The sequence below is a fragment of the Chaetura pelagica genome, unplaced genomic scaffold, assembly GCF_000747805.2.
Source record: "Chaetura pelagica isolate M959 unplaced genomic scaffold, ChaPel_1.0 scaffold222, whole genome shotgun sequence".
In the NCBI taxonomy this organism is placed as follows: Eukaryota; Metazoa; Chordata; class Aves; order Apodiformes; family Apodidae; genus Chaetura; species Chaetura pelagica.
In genome coordinates, this window is record NW_009952711.1 from 6,563,057 (window position 1) to 6,582,418 (window position 19,362).

General features: G+C 40.8%; 1 protein-coding gene across 1 annotated transcript in view; it reads left to right on the top strand.

Moving 5' to 3' along the window:
* MYO5A (myosin VA (heavy chain 12, myoxin)) overlaps nucleotides 1–19,362 on the top strand; it is an 83,714-nt gene that overhangs the window by 14,978 nt on the left and 49,374 nt on the right. Inside the window, exons 5-9 of the mRNA XM_009994544.1 lie at nucleotides 10,910–11,066; nucleotides 15,032–15,175; nucleotides 16,395–16,476; nucleotides 17,771–17,878; nucleotides 18,329–18,435. Coding sequence (XP_009992846.1) covers nucleotides 10,910–11,066; nucleotides 15,032–15,175; nucleotides 16,395–16,476; nucleotides 17,771–17,878; nucleotides 18,329–18,435 — 598 coding nt within the window. The remainder of the gene's footprint in view (nucleotides 1–10,909; nucleotides 11,067–15,031; nucleotides 15,176–16,394; nucleotides 16,477–17,770; nucleotides 17,879–18,328; nucleotides 18,436–19,362) is intronic.

Here is a 19,362-nt window from a genome sequence, read left to right on the forward strand (position 1 = left end):
ATGATTATATTCTTGAAACTGTTAAGAACTGCATTAACATATGAGACTTATTATTATCAGTTTCCTAACACTATTAGGGCTTGAAGTTCTAAATCACTTAGTCAGGATCCCTTTGCCTGCCTAGTAAGGGTACATTGCAGTAATTAAATTATCAGCATTTTGTTGGTTGGGCTTTTTCCATTCTACTTGTGGTTGATGACATATACAGCAGAATTCAGTGCTTCTCAATTTAATAAATTAACTTACATTTAATTAGTTGAGTTGTCTAGCAAAGTGCAAGTTAAAAGTAACATTTGCAAACAGAATTACATGCTGATGAGATCCCTATAAAACTCAATGAATACCAGGACAGAAAACAAGTGTTTAAATCGTCAGTCTCTAAAGTTTTGTTTTTTCTTTTTGGACAAAGTATAATGATTTATCCAATAGTGGTGTGTATCTTTTTCATTAAATTACCTTTAATAAGCAGGCTGCCTGCTTGTCTTGTCAGATTTTCAGGATGTGCCTGATGCCTTTCAGCTAGAGGAAGATTTTTTTTTTTAATCTCTTTTTCTTCAAAAGATGTGGTGAGCTGTTGAGTAGGTGTTTTGAAAGAACCTTGACTGACTGACAGCCTGCAGTTAACTTATCATCCCAAGATGATGCCCTCTCATAAAAATATACATTTGATCAGCTGCTCCTTTGCAGGTGTCTAATAAATGGATACTGTCTTCTCCTCTGGCAGAAGTCAGGAAAGGGGTGACTAACTTCCCATCACAGAATCACCTTGGTTGGAAAAGACTTTCAAGATCACTGAGTTAGACCATCAACCTAACATTGACAAGTCCTTAACTAAACCATATTCCTAGGTACTATGACTCTATGACTCTTAAATACCTTCAGGGATGGTTACTCCACCGCTGCCCTGAGCAGCCTATTATTCTAACACCTGATAACCCTTCTGGTGAAGAAATTCTTCCTAACATCTAAACCATCTCTGGTGCAACTTGAGGCCTTTACCTTTTATCCTGTTGCTTGTAACTTCATTGAACAGACCAATTTCCACCTCCTTACAACTTCCTTTCAGGCAGCTGTAGAGAGTGATAAGGTCTCCCCTCAGCCTACTTTTCTTCAGGCTAAACAACCCCAGCTTCCTCAGCCTTAAGACATACACTCCAGACCCTTCTATTTTATAAGTTGAAGCAGACACTGGGAGGAGAGCAACTTTGGTGAGTTCACCAAGATGGCAGAAGCAGGGCATAGAACCCCTGAATGAAAAATCCTGATCCAGTGTCTGATGACTTGATCACATCAGCTTGACAACAGATATATGAGAATAGAGTATATAATTGATAGTGCAACAGTTAAGTGGGTTTTCTGGTAGGATTCTCCAGAAGATGATTTTTTTCAATATACTGTATTTTCAATATGCTATATTTTGCCTGCCTTTATTTCCTACAGCACTGGGGGGGTATTTGTGCCAGGTAACATATACTGCAGAGTAACATTTGCTTTCACAGAAGCCTTAATGTTTTCCAGGCACTTTATGTGCGGTCACGAAAGCCTGTCTCCTCTAAGACTGGTGTGTTAATTTCTGCTTGAGTAGAAGGCAAGGCAGACCTGGTGTGCTGGATCCATGCCTGGATCAGCCCAGGGCTGGTCCCACGTACAGAGCTGCCAGCCCCCAGGCCTGTTCTCAGAATGGCCTCTTTTCTCCAGGAGATGTCAGTGAGAAATGCTGTTAGGCTCAAAAAAATACAGTTTAAACTGGAAATTTAGAAATGTGGTTCAAGAACATGGCTAGTAGGACTAATGCTTTATTCATATTGAAAATGAGTAATTTTACAAATAATTCATCTAGTGCTTAGTTGGCAGCAATTGTTGTGACTCAAGGTGCAGCTGAACATGTCTCTGCATTGTTCCTGCGTGGAGACTGGAATGTGTCAGGTCAGAGCACGTCAGATCCAGTCACCATGAGCTGATGGGCACAGGGTGTGCAGGTGAGCAGACCAAGGAACATGACTGCTGTTCTGTGCAAGAAGTGACTCTTGCTCCTGGGCTACAGCACTGGGAACTCACTTTTGCTTTCCATGTTTTCCCCCTATCACATCACCACAGAATGTCTCAAAGTGCTTTAGTCTCTAATAATAATCCTTAGCACTTCGTGGCACTTGGCACATTCTGGGCGCTTTACAGAAGTTACCTTGTTAATCCACACAACAGCCCTTTGAGGGTGGAAAAAATAATTATCTGTGTCAGGCCGCACCTTTTGGGATGTGCCAGTGCAAGTGAATTTGGAGGCTTTGGCCCTGGGAATGCCGGGATGACGTGGCTCCACAGGGAAGGAGGGCTGTGCAGTGAGCCCTGCGAGGAGGAAGTGTTGAAGTTTAGAGAAAAGGCTTTCCTTCAGCAGAGCTGCAGGTGGAGCACTGGGGTGGCATTTATTGGTGGTGCCTGGTTGCAGGGGAGACTTCTGCAGAGGAAGGTGACCTCCCAGGGAGAGGGGCTCAGCAGCCACGGGGAGAGAATGGGAAGATGTGCTTGTGTTACGTGGGCTGTAGGAGGCAGCTGGAATGGAAGAGGACAAAATGGAGGTGCTTTCCCAGGTTAAGGAGGCCAAAAGACAAATCCAGAAATGGGATCATGGAACTTATTTAGGGCTGCAAATAATGTTGTGATTAAATTAGTTTGTTTAGCAGGTTGACAGAGGGCAAGGTGCTGCCTCCAGACCTTGGTGAGAGAAGTCCCAGGAAGCCAGACCCAGCTGCTGCTGGTCTGAGAGCACTGGAAAACTGCTGCATGAATTTCTGCTTATTGAGCAGTTGAATTACCTCTACTTGAAAAACAAATCCTGGATTTGTGGAGCTGCCAATTTTTGTAAAGGCTTCTAACAGATGCTGCACACCCTGGGCTGGGTTTCAAAGGCCTCTGCACTGAGCAGGGGCTGCAGAACCTGTGCAGCCTTGTTCGCTGCCGCGCTCGGGCAGAGGTAGGGCTGAACATGTTGCACTGACTTGTGTTAAACCTTCTAAGGCTGGTGGCTTTTACAGCTGCCTTTCGTTTTAGGGTAAGAGTGAAAAGCAATTTTGGTCTTCTGGAAAAGCGAGGTAATGTAACAATAGAAGCATCACACAGAAGTGAGGCAGGGTTGCCCCAAGAGCAGCCCTGGGAGCTGGGGAGGGCAGGTCTGGGGGACAGCACAGGCTGGGGAACTTTTTGAAAAAAAAATCCTGTCTTTCTCCCACACTTCATGCTGAAAAAAGAAGCGTGTTCTACAAAAAAGAAAATGGACATATATTGATTTCAAATTTACAATCACTCTTATTTTTAGGAAACGCTTTTTATTTCAACATTTATTGAAATCAGACCTATTTAGTGAACCTTCAGATAAGGTACAATGTCATTTTAGACCATGCATTTGTCCTGCTGCTGCTTTCATCTTTTCCCAGCACTTCTCTGCTCTGCATCCTCTATCCAATGCTGGGAGATGACCAGCCCCATTAAGACAGTGCTCCCTTCAGCCTGCTGTGGCTGGGAAGTTCCTTCCTACATTTCTTAATAAGCTGATCAAGCTGCTTTCTGTGAAGCTCACAAAACCTTTGGTACTACAGAGAACTCTTAATTTTATATTGACATCTGATGAAAGCCTATGGATTTCACAAGAAAGGAGTTTAATATCTCTTGTGTGGGTAATTATTCCAACACTGAACAAGCCATTTGGAACAGGTGGAGTATTAGATGTATTTTTTTATTCCTGTAACTTCTAAGTTATTTAGGAACACTAATAAAGCAGTTACAATGGTATTTAGCTCTTCCACACTGCTTTCATTTTCAGTGCATTGTGTAAACTTTTATTTCAGCTTAGCAATTGAGGAAGTGATTTGGTAAAATTTTCTGTGCCCTTGTTTTTGCTGTAGCTGCCTCATGAGGGAAAACTGGTCTTTCTGAAACAGATTTATTTAGTTGTGCTTTCAGATAAGAAGATGCGTGAACATTCTGACTGTAGATACTGCAGGTTATTTTGGTCCTCTACTGTCACAAATATGCAACTGAGATGCTGAGAGATTGCAAAAAATAGGATGCTTACTTAGGTCAGAATTGCATTTATATTACTGGAGACAGTCATGTCAGATGCATGTATGTACATGTATGTTTCCATAGTTTGCAAGCCTGGTTCATATCTCAGGGTTTAAAACATGTCACTGAGCTTCAACTAGGTTTGTGTTGGTTCCAGGTTAATCTTCTGGCTCTCAGAGTGGCTGCAGGTAGTGGAAGGACAGCAAGATTTCAAACATGCCTGCCTTTCAGAGTGAATCCTACCTGACCTTTCAGCAATGGCATTCATTTTAAAGTTATTTTCTTGGGTTGGTTTTCCTGCTGCCAGAATTCAGCTGTAGGTTGAGCTTTCACCAAGTTCCCTTTGTGTCTTTGATGGGCAGGATACATATTGATGTTAGTGGTAACTATGCAGGATCTCTCCCAAATGTACCCTGAGTCACAGGTTCTCCTTCTCTGGGAGTTTGCATCAGGTTCTTTAATCATTCAAAATTCACTGTTTTGAAAATGTAAAGCAGTTTCAGACTTACCAGTCTGCCTTATTACCACAGAACTGCAGTGGAGGGACAGCAGTGAGATAAAGCAACTGGACTATCACAGCTAGATTAAGTAAAAGCTGTTTATTATGTTGCTCTTACATTGAAGCAGTGGGAGATTTCAATGTTTGAAGATGCAAGGATCATGCCTTTAGCAGCAGTTTGTGCTGTTTTCATTTAAATAACAAATGGAACTGTCATATGGTGCCCTTAGACATGACTTAAACCTGTTATTCCAAAAGAAGAAAAGCAACCAGTAGCAACTCCAAAAAAAGCTGTAGATTTAATCAAACCTCTTAGCACTGGAGCAGTGAGGGAAGATGGGTGGTGGCCTTCAAACCACTCTCACAAGAAACTTCCTTAAAAACATCAGCACCTTGGCAGTGTCCTCAGGGCTAACAAATATAGGGAATTTAGGATCAAAGGCAAAGTAAGTACTGATGTTCTTCTCATCAAATTTCCCTGTTATTTGGTCTCTCCATGTTACATTAAGGATGTCTCACTCTGATCACTTCTGCCAATCTCATCTGTGTTACGTGGCATTGAGACAGCTCAACTTTGAAGTAGTTCATTAGAGGCAAGCAGTTCAAGGTCTGTATCAGAATCTTTTTAAGTCAGCTGTTCATGATACCCTTTTGCCAGGTAGAAATGCTGGTGGCTGGGTATGGATGGATTGATAAGAATATTGAGGTTGATGTAAAAAGTTCTGAATTCCTTTTGTTTGTTTTCCCAGGCTGATGTTTTTGTGGTGTGTGTGCTTATATACAGCTATTTGACATTATTTGCTGTGGAGTCATGAGTCTGAAAGGCAAGATCAAGTGATACATCCAATGCATCAGTCATAGGAAGCAAAAAAACACAAAAACAATGTTGTGCTTTGATGGTTAAATTGAATAGCTCAGAGCTTCTTTGGTCTCCTCTGAAATGCTTCCTGATGGTATGTTTTTAACTGGTTTAGTGTTAGTCCTCTGCTTCAGAGAGGGATTCTCTGTTGGTATAGAGGAAGAAGGTAAACAAAGATATCTGAAGGGATTTTTCAGCTTTTATGTCTTGATTATCCTGATCTGTTTAGGCAGTTTGCTATGGAAATAATGACTGTGATACAGTAAGCTGTTTGTTTTATGAGGGAACCAGCTTCAATGAATTTAGTGATCTTAAGGAATGAAAATGGTTTGAAAATTGACAACTGTATCTTTAATGTTAGTGACTTTAATGTTTCATTTCTTGAATACTTTTTTTTCTTATTTTGCATCCATTTTTCCACTGGTCAACTGAAATTGTTAAAAACTGTCTTAGTCCTGACAACGGTTGGTGATGAGTCAGTGCTGTTGCAGCAGTCTGTACACATGAACATGTCCACTGGCAGTGGGAGTGGTGCTTCCTCCATCCTGAGCCCTTCTCAAAGCATCTCCCTTACAGCTCTATGAAGTACAGAATTTGAAGTTAGTAGTAGGCAATGCTATCAAAAGTATTGCATTAAGATATATGAACATCCCTAACAAAGAGTTCTTTTTCACAACTTGAAACCAAGATTATTATTTTTTTAAAAAAACAAAACACTTTCTGGTTTGTTGTGCATAGTCATTTCATTTCTATTCTGCAAAATCCTTTTCTGCATGCAAGGTATCTCAAGTCAGTTTGTAGCCCTCTCTTTTCTGCAGTGCTGAACCTCCTCTGAGCAGAAACTGTATCTTCAGTGTTGAATTTTGCAATTGCTTTTCAAAGCATAAAAAACCTCTGCTGGAATGTGGGTTGTAATTTCAAGCTTCCAGGAGTTAGATAAGTCTACATCTGTTCTGTTTTGGCACTTTTACTCATAAACATATTGCCTATCCACAGAATTTTGTAGGTAAAGCAAAATGGTCTTTACAATTTATCAGCCTATGCACAAATCTGTTTATGTCCTACTGGAATTACACTTTGAAAAATTAGTGATTTTTATTGGTTGTTCTAAGGCCGTTACTTGTCACAAGGAGTGGAGTCGTGTAAGGCTTGGCTGCAGCATCTCAATATTACCTTTGCAAATTAGACATCAGCTTTTTTTTTTTTGGTGATAGATAACACTACTTTAAATTATCAGTAATTTATTCTGTAGTGTGTCAATGTTCTTTTATTTCACAAGAAATAGCTGTTACCCTCATATGAATCTTAAGTACAGGCCTGAAAGAATGGATGTGAAAGATTTCTGTGTCAAGTCCCCTGCTACTGCAAGAAATCTCAGCCTATTGTTTCACATTTCAGCTTGTGCAATGGTTGGGCTAGTCATCTCAAATCTGAAGTTTTATTTTGGTTTGGTCATTCCTTTATTCTTCTGCACTATTCAGAAATGACAAAGGCTGAATGTGATCCTGACAGTTGCCTGACTATAACACTCTGTGTTTCTGTGAATAATTAACTACTCTTAGTCAATCTGTTTCAGTCTGTTGGGGTTAAAACACCTCTTTTCAAGATAACTTGGCCTAGTATTGTATCAATGTGATGTAGCTCTGAATCCTAGGATGCAATTGTTACCCACCTCTGGGTGAAAGAGGACTCCTCTGCCTTCTTGTCTCCCAGCTTGCTTTCCCTCATTTCTCTTTGTAAAACCATAATTAAAATGTCTCCTCCATTCAGAAAATTATCTGATTATGTACTTTATTCATAGAAGAAGCTCCAAGAACCTGCAGTGTTGCATAGATAATGGGTTGTGACATCAGGCTGCAGTGATGTCACATTTCATGCTGTTGTTCTATTTGTTTCATTGGCTGAAAGTTTTAATTACAGGGTTTTTTTGCTGACGGGTGACATGTCAAGTTCTCAAAATGTCAGGTCAAAGGTTGTGGGGTAATGATTTATCTAAAAATAACTCCAAAAGTGTTATTTATACTTGAGAAAGTACTTGAGGTGTTGTTACTTGTGTTTTCTGGGGACTTCTTCCTGTCTTTTCTATTTGTTTATTGTTGTTTTGTTTTGAATGCAGCCTGATGATGAATATTTCATTTGGCATAAGAGGAGGTTATATTTTATACTGGCCATTACTTAACAATTAAAAAAAATTTCACCACAGTTCATGCACTATCCGTGGTGTTTTGGTTCTGTTCTACTTGTTACTTTCTTTTCCAGGTGGCATCTTATTTCTTTAAAGTTTAATGACATAAAAGAGCCTTCTGCTGAGCTCTACGGCTGCCTGGCAGGACCACCCCACCCTCCTTCTGGAAAGACTCAAGTGTCTTGCTGCCTGTGTAGGGCATCTGTATGCCAAGCCTTCCCTGGGGCTGTGGCAGCAGCAGCTCATCCCCTGCTGCTGCTGCTCTGCTGGGGCTGCTGTGTTACCCTGTCCTTTCTCCTTCTTCAAATGTCGAGTGTGATCTTGGCTGTTTTGTCGTGTTTTCCTTTCCCTCTGCCAAAAAGCAGAAAGAATAATATGGTAGGGGATGGTGGCTGCAGTGTGTTAAAGCAAAACAATGGACTAATGTACTTCTGGAGACAAGAGTGGCTGTGAGTGTGAGTGGAGCAGGGGCAGCAATGCCAGAGGACTCTGCTGCAGACAATGAGCGAGCTCTTTGTTTCTCAGGATCACTGTAGCTGCTGCAAACACAAATACTCGTTGCAGAAGAGATGGCAGCAGCCTTTTCAGCCTGCACAGAGCCAGCTGTATCTTCTCTAGGCAAATCTATGAAAAGTGTATGTGTGTATGTACTCATACAGTGACATAGTAGCGGATATAATCCCTTATTCCTGGGCACTTGAATGAGTGCTCAGGAGAAGAGTAAGTCTTCGGATCTTATGATGTGGGGAAGGAAACTCAGGGCTAATTAGCAACAGTCATTCTTAAGGAGACATTGTTTCAACCTCATTTTTTCGTTACTGTCTTTGAAACCATGGAGTTGCCTCCTCTACAGTGCTGTGAAAAGAGTGTTTCCTACCTCTCCTGAGCTCCTGAGGAGGGAACAGGGACTGCGGAACCATTGTGCACTTCCCACGCTCACACGTGTCCTTCAGGGAAGTACCATCTAGAATGAGACACTTTTATTTTAGTTTTCATCTCTTGACAATGGACATAGTTTTTGTTGACAGTTCTGTCAGCAGTCTGTAGTCCTGAGGTTGCATTATTCTGTTTTCTGAAGGCCTTCAGTACTTTGGGAACTAAGCTAAAAATATGCTTCATCATCAGAGGATGCATTTCATAGGCCTTGAGCTTCTTGAGAGTTCATGTATTTAATGGTATTTAATACATGAAGCAGAGCTAGAGATCTACAGATAAAAAGTGTGTTATGTTGTAGCCCATCTCCTGTGTTGGGCAGCTCCTGAAACAGGACCAGAAATTTTGTGTTTTATAATGGTATGGTCTGTTGGGTTTTCTTCCATGTGGGAGAGAACAGGAGGAATAAAAGAGATAGCACTGCCACTCCTGTGAGGAAACTGTTCTTTCGCTCACTGAGGGAAATGTTTGTGTGAGAGGAAAATTGCTATTGGTTGTCCCACTTAAGCCCAACACTTACCCTTTGGTTGGACTTGTCCCGTGTCCTTGTGCTGCTCACTTTGAACATGAGCCCCATGGCTCTCCCTCCTGCACGTCTGTCTGGTGCTGGTAGATTCTGGGAGGGGGAATGGGGAAGAAGTAAGAGTTTCTTCTTCCTTTCCCATCCTTTTATTGCTCCCACAAGCCATCCCAAGCACCACAGACCTTCCTCAGGAGCATACACAGCAGGCTTGATGGATGCTGTAACAAAAGGTCTCATCAGTGGGTGTTGTCTCTTTCCTGTGGCCACAACTGGTGCCTCTGGCAGTTCAGTCTATGAAACTGGAACAATACACAACCTGGTAGAAGCTGAGTAGTTAGGCTTCCTCACAACATTCCCACTGGGACTGACAGCTTGGTGCATGTGAATGTGTGAACCATGCTGCAGTCATTCACACCTTCTGCATGTGTTACATGGAAGTTGAGAATTAGGTTGCTTTCATCTTACTCTTAAATTTAAATCAGCACCCAGCTATTTCAAGTAATTTCCTTTGAGCAAAATGTGGAAAATCTGTTTCAGCCGAAGTCTTTCTTCAGTTACACAAATCCCACCTTGGCTCTCCTGGAGATGCGTGACATAACCAGTGGCTTCTTTAACCTGCATCTTTGTGCAGCAGGAAGTAGATGCTGGAGTTGTGCTTGTGTCTTGGGGCTGGGCAATGTTTTTGAGCATAGGTAACAGTTTGAGAGTAACAATGTGATCTGTAATTTAGCTTCATAGTTACAGCAGCAGCTTTGTTTTTTACCATCTCGGAAAAAGAACCTCAGGTCTCCTGGAGAACTGGTAGGATAAAGAAACCACAGATGGTTTTTCAATGTGTATTTCTTTGCTTCCCCTGCACAGTGTTTGCTGGTGGCCTCAGCAGGTGTTTGGGGGCTGTGCAGACTCTGTATGTGCTGCCTGAACATATGAGTGCCCAAAATTTAATTCACAGCTCTGGTGCTGTAGGGGCAGCCTGGTTGGAGCCTTGGCCACATGTTCTGTGTTCCAGCCCCAGCACTGAAAATCTTTGGGGTAAAACTGTGTTCCTGTTTTCTCCAATTTCCAATAGGTCAGATAGAGTTAAGATCAACTGGCTCATAGGAGCATTTTGAAATATCACTCATTTTAGCTTCTTCTGCTTTGAAAATATAATGTATAAGACATATATAGGCTTTATTTTTAAAGGTTCAGGCTATATAAATGCTGGTTTCTATCCTTGTTATTTTGTAGTGTTTATTAATCATACAGTTGGGGTTTATGGGTAGAGTCCTCTTTGAGATGAGAGAAAATTGTCTGAGTAGCAAATGATTACTTTTTTAAATGAGAAGACAGTGCTTCACAACAAAGGGATCATCTTCACTCCAGAGCTGCTATTTGTGTCCTGAACAGCCCTCCTTGAATTTTTCAGATTCAGAACAATTCTGGGAAAAGCTGGTGATTAGCTCAGAAGGACGAAAGGTTTCGGTTGCTGACTCTGCTGTTGATTTCTCTGTCTGTAAGATGACCTTAATGATCTTTACTAATGATCACTGATCATTTAGTGAAGCACTTTACCAGAGACTCTGGATAGAAGTAGCTGCAGATTCACGTAGTTAATAGTGGTAACAGGTACTTGACTGTAGCCAGGTTCTCTAGAGCAGCTCTACTGGCTGGCTGGACATCCTGACTGACCATCCTGGTCTCAGGCAGTCCATTCAGCCATACAGGCAGCTTGGTCACTAACAATCTTGTTTCTGCATTTCCATCACTGCTATATGGCTAACATTTATGGTGGAAGGGTTGTTGCCAAGTCAGGGACACAAAAAAGAAGTGTCCTTGAGAGAGCAGCTGGTAATTAATATCTTTGTGTTTCAGAGATGAACGAAATCAGTCCATCATTGTCAGTGGGGAATCAGGAGCTGGAAAGACCGTGTCAGCTAAGTATGCCATGAGGTACTTTGCCACAGTTAGTGGATCTGCCAGTGAAGCCAATGTTGAGGAGAAAGTCTTGGCCTCCAACCCCATCATGGAGGTAAGAGAGCTACTGCACTAACCCCACACTCCAGCTATCCAGCTATAGCTGTTATTCTGGGGCTAAAGCATCCAGTGGAGAGAGCAATCCATGCTTCCTTTAAGGATCAAAGAACCTAGAATAAATGTACTCTAAAATTTTAGTTTTAATCCATTTACCAGGAGGTGTTTTAGGCCTAATTTTGTGTAGTACCTGTGAAAGCCTGAGAGAAGACAGCAAGTAATGTTTTATTATTGTTCATTTATTTCACATAACAATGTAATTTTTATATGAATGTCACTTCAAAGCTGCTCAGCCTTGTAATGCCAGTAGTTTCCAGGCTACTGGCCAAGTGCAAGTGCAGAAGACTGTCTTTGTGTGTAAAAATCCAAAGAGCATTAAAACTTCTGATCTTACTCACCAAACATGTCCATCATACAGTGAGGGCAGGTAGGTTACACCTTGAAGTGACTTGCTGAGTAAAGCAAATGTTCAGTTTTAGGAAATGTGATTAGGGAAGATAGACTGAGACAGCAAAGTTACATGAGATGCACACGGCTTCTTTCAGAGGGGCAAAGCACAACAGAAGACATGATTTTGCTATAATTAGCTCATACTAATGTTTCAGTTCTGGAAATTTGTGTAACTAACAGTAGTCAATTCCCAAAGCCATTGGCTTAGAGGCATAGGTGCTGGCAGTTAGACTGTGAGAACAGTTCCCTCCTGCTTCAGGATCTCTGTTCTCCAGGAAGCTCAAGAGATGCTGTAATTCTGATGTTTTGCCCAAGCTGAAGACATTTCTTAGGCTCATCTGAATTGGTTTTTTGTGTCTTTGCCTTTGTGTAGATTCAAGTTATAGCTGAAGTTAAGGAACTATGTTAGGAAATTATTCACCAGAGAGGAACAGTATTGGGGGAGTTCCTTGGGGAAAAGCGGTGCTGCCGTAGGCACTCACAAGCACACAGCCTAAGAAAATGCTTAGGACAGCTTATGCCTTGGTGAATGTTTAGCATCTCTGTGCAATAGTATTAAGTATTAGTAGGTAGACATGAACAAATGGAGAGCACACAGTGAAATATGAAATACAAAGTGCTGCCATTGTTTTCTTTCTCAGGTATTTAAAAAAAATAACTGTTTTATTCCTTCTTTCCTCCTGGCGTGAGGAGTTCATGATAAGCTATAGCTGCCCCATCCCAGTTGTGTGTGTTCTGTCACAAGGTAATTGTGCCTGGTTTGTGGTGCTGTGTTCTGTTTTGAAACTGTTTTGTGGGATAAATCAAGCTGTGCTGGGCAGTGGGCTCTGCTGCTGGGGGATCCAAACATCCAACTCTGGGAGGAAGCCAGGGGAGCTTTGAGCTGCAGGGAGAGCAGCCCAGATGCTGGGGAGCAGTGGTGGTTTTGCAGGGGTGAGCTAATGGCAGAGTCCTCCTCTCACTGCTTCAGCCTTTGCAGTAAGTGCCCTTGGCCATGTGGAGCTGCACTGTGTGGCTCACAGGACCAGGGCTGCCAAAGGTCTCTTCTGCCTTCCCCTGCATCCCATGGAGGTGCTGCCTGGGGCCAGGGACAGCCAGGGGAAGGGGCTGCAGTTTGCTGTTTGTTTGCTGGGTGAGATACAAACCAACTACAGGTCTCCCTGGCCCACTTCTTGTGTTTGGTTTCAAAGCCTGAACCAGGCATCCTTCTCTCACACTTCTTGGACCCCATCTTCCATTCAGTGGCCATCAGCTCACCTCTAGTTGACTGATTTAATTTCCAAAGCAAAGAAGTTTAAATTGAGAACTAAAAATTAACTTTCCATCCATACCTTTTTTATCCACTAAAAAAACAAGGGTGGTGCTTGGTTTTGATTTTCTAGGGATAGTATCTGTGTATATCTAAAATTTCAATTATTTTAAACACTATTTTAATTGGATGAAAGTTACCCTTTCACTTCAAATGCTTGAACTTTAAATAAGCTTTAGAGTGTTGTGAAATTTGGTGTTGAGACAGACTCTAGGATAGCAGCATCAATGTTTCAAACTCCTCAGTTGATAAATCAGCAAAAACACAAATTAACCCATGTAGATTAGGAAGAAAATGAGTAATTAATTTTAGAAACAAGAAACACCTAATTTGCTGAGTTGATGATACAATTTTAGAAGCAGAAGGTAACTTTATTTTCTCCTTTCTATTTGGAAAACCTAAACTTGAGCATTTTATGAGCTACTGCCATTAGTGTCAGAATTTCATATAATCTTTGCCTGCTAAGTATTCTGTAATATCAAATGGCCACTATGCACTTCTAGCAACTATTTGAATAATGAATTTTGTAGTCAATAATTATGTACAGTTTTCCTATTGCAAATGTAGACATTGTCAAGTCTTCAAACACATCTTTATATGTAATTTCCTGCCTCTAAGTCTTGGTTACCCTGTATAGCTATGTGAGTTGTAGAGCTCAGTGTGTTCTCTGGTAAGGAATCTTAGAATAGCAAAGTCTTTCTTTAGGGTACATAATACCTTTCAAAGTAATAATTTGTTTCTGAAAATATTGCAATATTCCATTGCTACCAACAACAAAATATATCACAGCAGCAGTAATTTTGAAACATACGAAATGCAGTTTGACTGTGTTCAGTCTTAATTAATTCAGTATTTCTCAGAACTGCAGAGGTGGGATTTGTTCTTACACCCATTACAGGAGCTGTTCCTCTCATGCCCACAGTGACACCTGCTTGGTGGGAGGTGCTGATGCTGGCGGGGGCTTTCTGAAAGCCTGACCCTGCTGACCTACTGGCCTTTTGTTCACAGACTTGGAAGACCAGTGCTCAGCATTGCTGTTTGGTCTCATTTGTTTTTCCCAAGCCATATTTCAGCACAGAGTTCCTGTGGACGGCTGTGTGAAGGAGGAAGCTAGGACATAGGTACAGCTTTGTGCTCTTTAGCTAGGGTGCACTGCCCAGTACCAGTTAGGTACTTGCTAACATATTCTGTGGTGTGGGACAAAAGGGAGTCCACTGTATCCAAATTGCTCTGAATGCCATTCCTTCTAATACAGAGGTATCTTTAGGATTTTTTTGGAAGGTAAGTTGCTCAGTGATTGCTAAAACTTTGTCTAACTGGGAAGGGAAAATGCTTTTCTTTGAAGTTCAGCATGTTGTGATTTGCATGCCTCTAAGTTCTGTATTTCCAGCTGGTGCCCATCGTGTGGTGAATCCTAACACTGGTGAGTAGGCAGAGGTGCTCCAAGACCACTGAGGAACCCACAACTGTCACTTGCCCTGGGCATCCCAAGACCACGTTCTATGGAGGAAATATGTTAGATACTGTTTATTGTGTCTGAATTGATCTAAGAAAGTTAGGCACGTGGGGCAGTGTTAGAGGCTCTAAGTCAGTAACCAAGCTGCTATGGAAGAGCTTCAGTTTCAGGCAATAAAGTCAGTCTCTAATGTTTAGATTATATTTAGGCACACAGTAAATATTTTATAATGGTAGATTTGCACCAGTAGTTTGGAATTATGCTTGATTATAGAGTAATAATAATAAGCTGTTAGCCAAATAGAATGTAGGGGCTGTTTGTTGGACTATGCTTTCATGATAGGCAGACTAACAGAGGTTGCAAGTGCTGTGCATGCACCTGTACACACACAAACATGAATATATACAGTGTGAAATAATCATTACGGTTTTATTAAATCCTTAGAAAAAATCTGGGTATATGTGAGCATTCTGCTAATAGGCTTTGATTCCTTTAAAAATACTTCAGAGAGCAATAAGGTATTTTTAGCTGGAAAATTGGACTATATGGAAGTGACAAAATTCCTGGGAAGATCAGCTCCAAATCTTGCATCAATGAAAAAACCATATTTTGATGTAACTTGCTGACCAGGCAGAGATTGTTCTTTATTAAATTCTTGATTATTTTGAAACCAGGACAAAATTAATGTGGTTTGCTAATTTTTAAAACCTGTTTAACCTTCACAGTATTCCTTTTTTTTTTTTTTAAGTCTATTGGAAATGCCAAAACTACAAGGAATGACAACAGCAGTCGCTTCGGAAAATACATTGAAATTGGTTTTGATAAGAGGTATCGAATCATTGGTGCAAACATGAGAACTTACCTCTTGGAAAAATCAAGAGTGGTGTTTCAGGTAATACCAGTGCAGTCTTCTGATTGTATCTTTGTGTGACTATGCTAAAAACAAAAAGTTATTGCTTGCTGATATTGTGTATCTCTCCTAAGAGGTGGCTCTTATAGTGTATTTGCCATGTAGGATGTGAGAGGACAGGGGAGAGAAGGAAAACAAGGTCAGCCCTTCATTCTATGAATTATTCATAGTTGTAAAATGTCTATTAAAGAGGCTGTATATTAAAACATGAAATACCTTCCAAGCACTACTATATGTGGGTTCATGCTTACCATAGTACATAAACTAGGGCTTCAAAACCTGGTAGAGAAGCCACTCGTGCTCAGGAAGAGCTCCCTGCTGTGGTGTGTAGAGCTGCCCTCTTTTGAAACCCGTTGCTATTGCAGTAATTATGAATGAGTCTTAATTGCCTTTATCTGGGCAAATAAGAATGTAATTTCATCCTTCTTGAACTCTCTTCATTTGGTGTTTCATACTTGAACCAATCCACCACCTCTTTGTCTCCCACACTTCCTCTCCATCTCTGCTTACCCTGTAGTCTAGAGCTCAGTAAAAATGGACTTATTCTTGACTGGCTGTCTCAAGGTATAGAGAAAAGAATTACAGTTTGCATTGTGTAGGAGTGTTACATGAAGTACTGCTGTATATTTTTAAAATAAGAGATACTTTGTGCATGTGGTTTAAATGAGAGGCTTTTTATGTGTTGGTTTTTTTGTTGTTTTGAAGTTATTAAATTTGGAGCACATAAGTTAACAATTATGGTGTTGGTCATGAGTCATAACCTTCTAAGCTGTGTTAGTCCTTCATCTAAAAATTCCAGCTTGCCTTGGCAAGGAAGATACTCTCTTTACCAGCTTACTACAAATGCTGAGGCAAATGGTATTAGTTATTTTTGGAAAATGAAAAGCTTTTAAGGATGATCATTTCACCCACCCATAGAATCCTGATCTATATTTAATAGTAATCCACAGTTCTGAAAAGTGAAATCATACCCTTTTTTTTTTTAAATGAAAATGTCTACGTATTTATTCCTGTTGAAAATGGATTAAATTAATCAAGAAGAAAATGATAGATGATGATTTACCTCTCCCTTTTCCATGCAGCTTCTGTGTTCTTAATGCAATGCTAGAGAAAGCATTAAACGTAGTTGTTCTCTTCTACTCATGGATGTTCCTGGCTCTTGTTAAGTTGTGAAAAATAATTGATTCCTTTCTTTTTAAAGGCAGAAGAGGAGAGAAATTACCACATCTTTTACCAACTTTGTGCCTCTGCAGCATTACCTGAGTTTAAAACTCTACGGTTAGGTATGAAATTCACTTTCATTCTGTTGTGCAACTGTAGGTACAAAGCAGCAACTCTGAGCTTTTTGAGCCATAAAACCAAAAGAAGAATTGTTGGCATTTAAATTCTAAACTTTTAAGCCTTCAAATACTAAAATATACTGAAAATAACTAAAATTACAGATTTCATGCTTTGTGGTTTTTTAGATAAAGTGAAAGTAACAAATTTGTTTATTCAGTACACTCACTCTAATATATTCACTGCAGTAGTGGTCACAAGGACTTATCCTGGGTTCCAGTTGCAAGGGTGAATTATCTTCTCTTGGTGCTTTTAAAACCATTTTTCTGTGGCTCCAGCTACTAGAGAATGTTACCATTTTTGGTATAAATACCTGAAAAGCTTATTCTGCATCTGTATAATGCCCTATCCACCTGGGCTGTGACCAGCAATTACTTCACCATCTTCTAACTGGGAAGAACTGCAGTGGGAAAACTGCACAGCCCATAAGTGCTGATCTCTGAAATACTGTTCTGGATTTAAAGTGTTTCTCTGCTCTTCTGCACCATCCTGGCACATTTAGGATTCACATCTGCTGACACAGGAAAGAAAGGAACTGATGTAATTATAAGTAAAGAAGCCATTTAGCATACTCCTCTTTCAGCATTCTTGAAACTTTAGTAGATCAGAAGAAAAGGAGTCTGTTACTGCAGCTGGAAGCCTGACCACTGAAACTGTAGACATGCACCCAGTGCCCAGGAGAGCTGGTGCTCTCCCAGTAAAGCCCAGGGCTGTCCCCAGAGTGATTTGAAGCTACCAGTTCTTCATGACTTCCCAGCCACAATGGACCACAGGTACTTATCAGACTAAACCAGACCATCAATTAGAAATGAGAAGACAATGGGCAAAATGGAATTTTTTTAATATCCTGGTGCAATAATAGCCTAACAAGCCTGCCACGTAATCCCAAAGTGCTGCTGCTGTCAACTCTGCACCTACCCCTTGTGTGGTTGGCTCAGACTTAGAGAACAATTGCTTCCAAAATGATTATTTCACAGGTGTGGAAACAGGGTTAGGTAGAGAATGTGCTTGAGGGCCTATTGTAGGAACCAGGCTGCTTCAGACTACTTACTTGCACTGTTATATCTTAAAAAAATTCCTCTCCAGAATAAGTGGGTTCTGTGAACCAAGAGACAAAAATACACTGACATATATCAAATCATAGATTCTGCCAAGAGCAACCCATTCCACAGCTTTACAGATCCACTGTGGATTTCTGCATCAGGGTGTGTAAAAGATTTGGGTTTTTTTCTCTTACAGGGGATGCAAATTACTTTCACTACACGAAGCAAGGTGGAAGCCCTGTGATTGATGGTGTTGATGATGCCAAGGAAATGGTAAACACCAGGCAGGCCTGCACTTTGCTAGGTAATTTATTAAAAAAAATAAAATCATATCCCAAAAGATATATTGGCAAGCACTTCCTGTATTGTTGGTGTGTATTTTCTTCATGGCCTGTTTTGTGTCAAAACAGGAGTTTGATAAACTTGGGGATTGAGATACTTTTTATTGCATTATAGCTTATACGGTGTTGGAGATCACTGGGAAAGCACTTCAAAACAACAAATTAAGTAGTTCATTTTAGTGGATCTTATTTTGTATCTGGTTGTAAAATGCTTTTTAATACAAGTGGAGCCAAGCAGTGCTTTCAAATAGCAAATTCTCTGGGGAAAAGAGCATGCACTGGTGGCAGTTTTTATCTGCTTAATTTTTCTTTTTATTTTATAAGCTTCAGCTTGTGGTTCTTTACTTCTCTCTCTCTCTCTCTCTCTCTCTCTCTCTCTCTCCATTCAAAACATTTTATTCATCATTTTTCAGGGATTAGTGACTCCTACCAGATGGGAATTTTTCGGATCCTTGCTGGCATCCTTCACTTGGGCAACGTGGAGTTTGCGTCTCGGGATTCTGACAGCTGCGTCATTCCTGTGAGTAGCAGATGAGCTGAGGGGCAGGGTTTTTACTCTTTTTACAGGGTCTTTTACCTCTTCTGAAAAAGAGTTACGATATAAAAACATAAGCCATGTGTTAATTTCTAATTCGTTGAGATTTTTGCAGTTCTTTTTGCAGGTGGGTTCAATTCTTCTCTGTTCAGAGCCTTCAGACAGTACAGTGGCTGCCTTCATTTGATTTCTAAACAGTAATTGATCTGTCTTAGAAAAGTCTGCTAGACAGGCTACCATTGAAGTCCTGGGCAGATGTCTAGATTTTTATAGTTGTTTATGAATACATTTCCTACCCACACTAAAGGCTTTGCAGGAAGTTTTCATTGATGTTAAATGCCAAACTGACCAAAACAATTGCAAAACAAGTACTTTGCAAAGTCCTCTGGGATGTCTGGACAGGAGCACAGGATATACAGATACAATTCATGGCTTGTCTCAGTGTCATGGCTTGATCAGTCCTTTTTGACATCTGTGGAGGCGAGTGGTAAGGGCTGCAGTCTGATCTGAAAAATCCCTCCTCATTCAGTGAGGACCAAGGCTTCTTATTAAAATCCATATTCTGGAGATGAGAAACCAAAGAAGTGTGGCTTGTCACTCTACTCTTCCTTTGATTGACAAGTGACCAGTCTCTGCTTTTGCCTTTCCTTGGATGTCTTACTGCTGAATTACACAGCCTTCATCTTTCTCTTTAAGCAGTAGCAACAGTTGCATGATTATTTTTTTCCCCTCATTTTACTATTGGTTTCTTTCTCAAGAATCTGCAGTAGCAGTTTCTGGAGCTGAGACAACAGGTCCTTCATCAGGCTGCACATGATCAGTGGTGCCTGGCCTGACACCATCTGTCTGTGGGATCTAATAGATAGCTGCTGTGAAACCACAGCAACAGCCTGGCTCCTTGGTGTGTCTTAG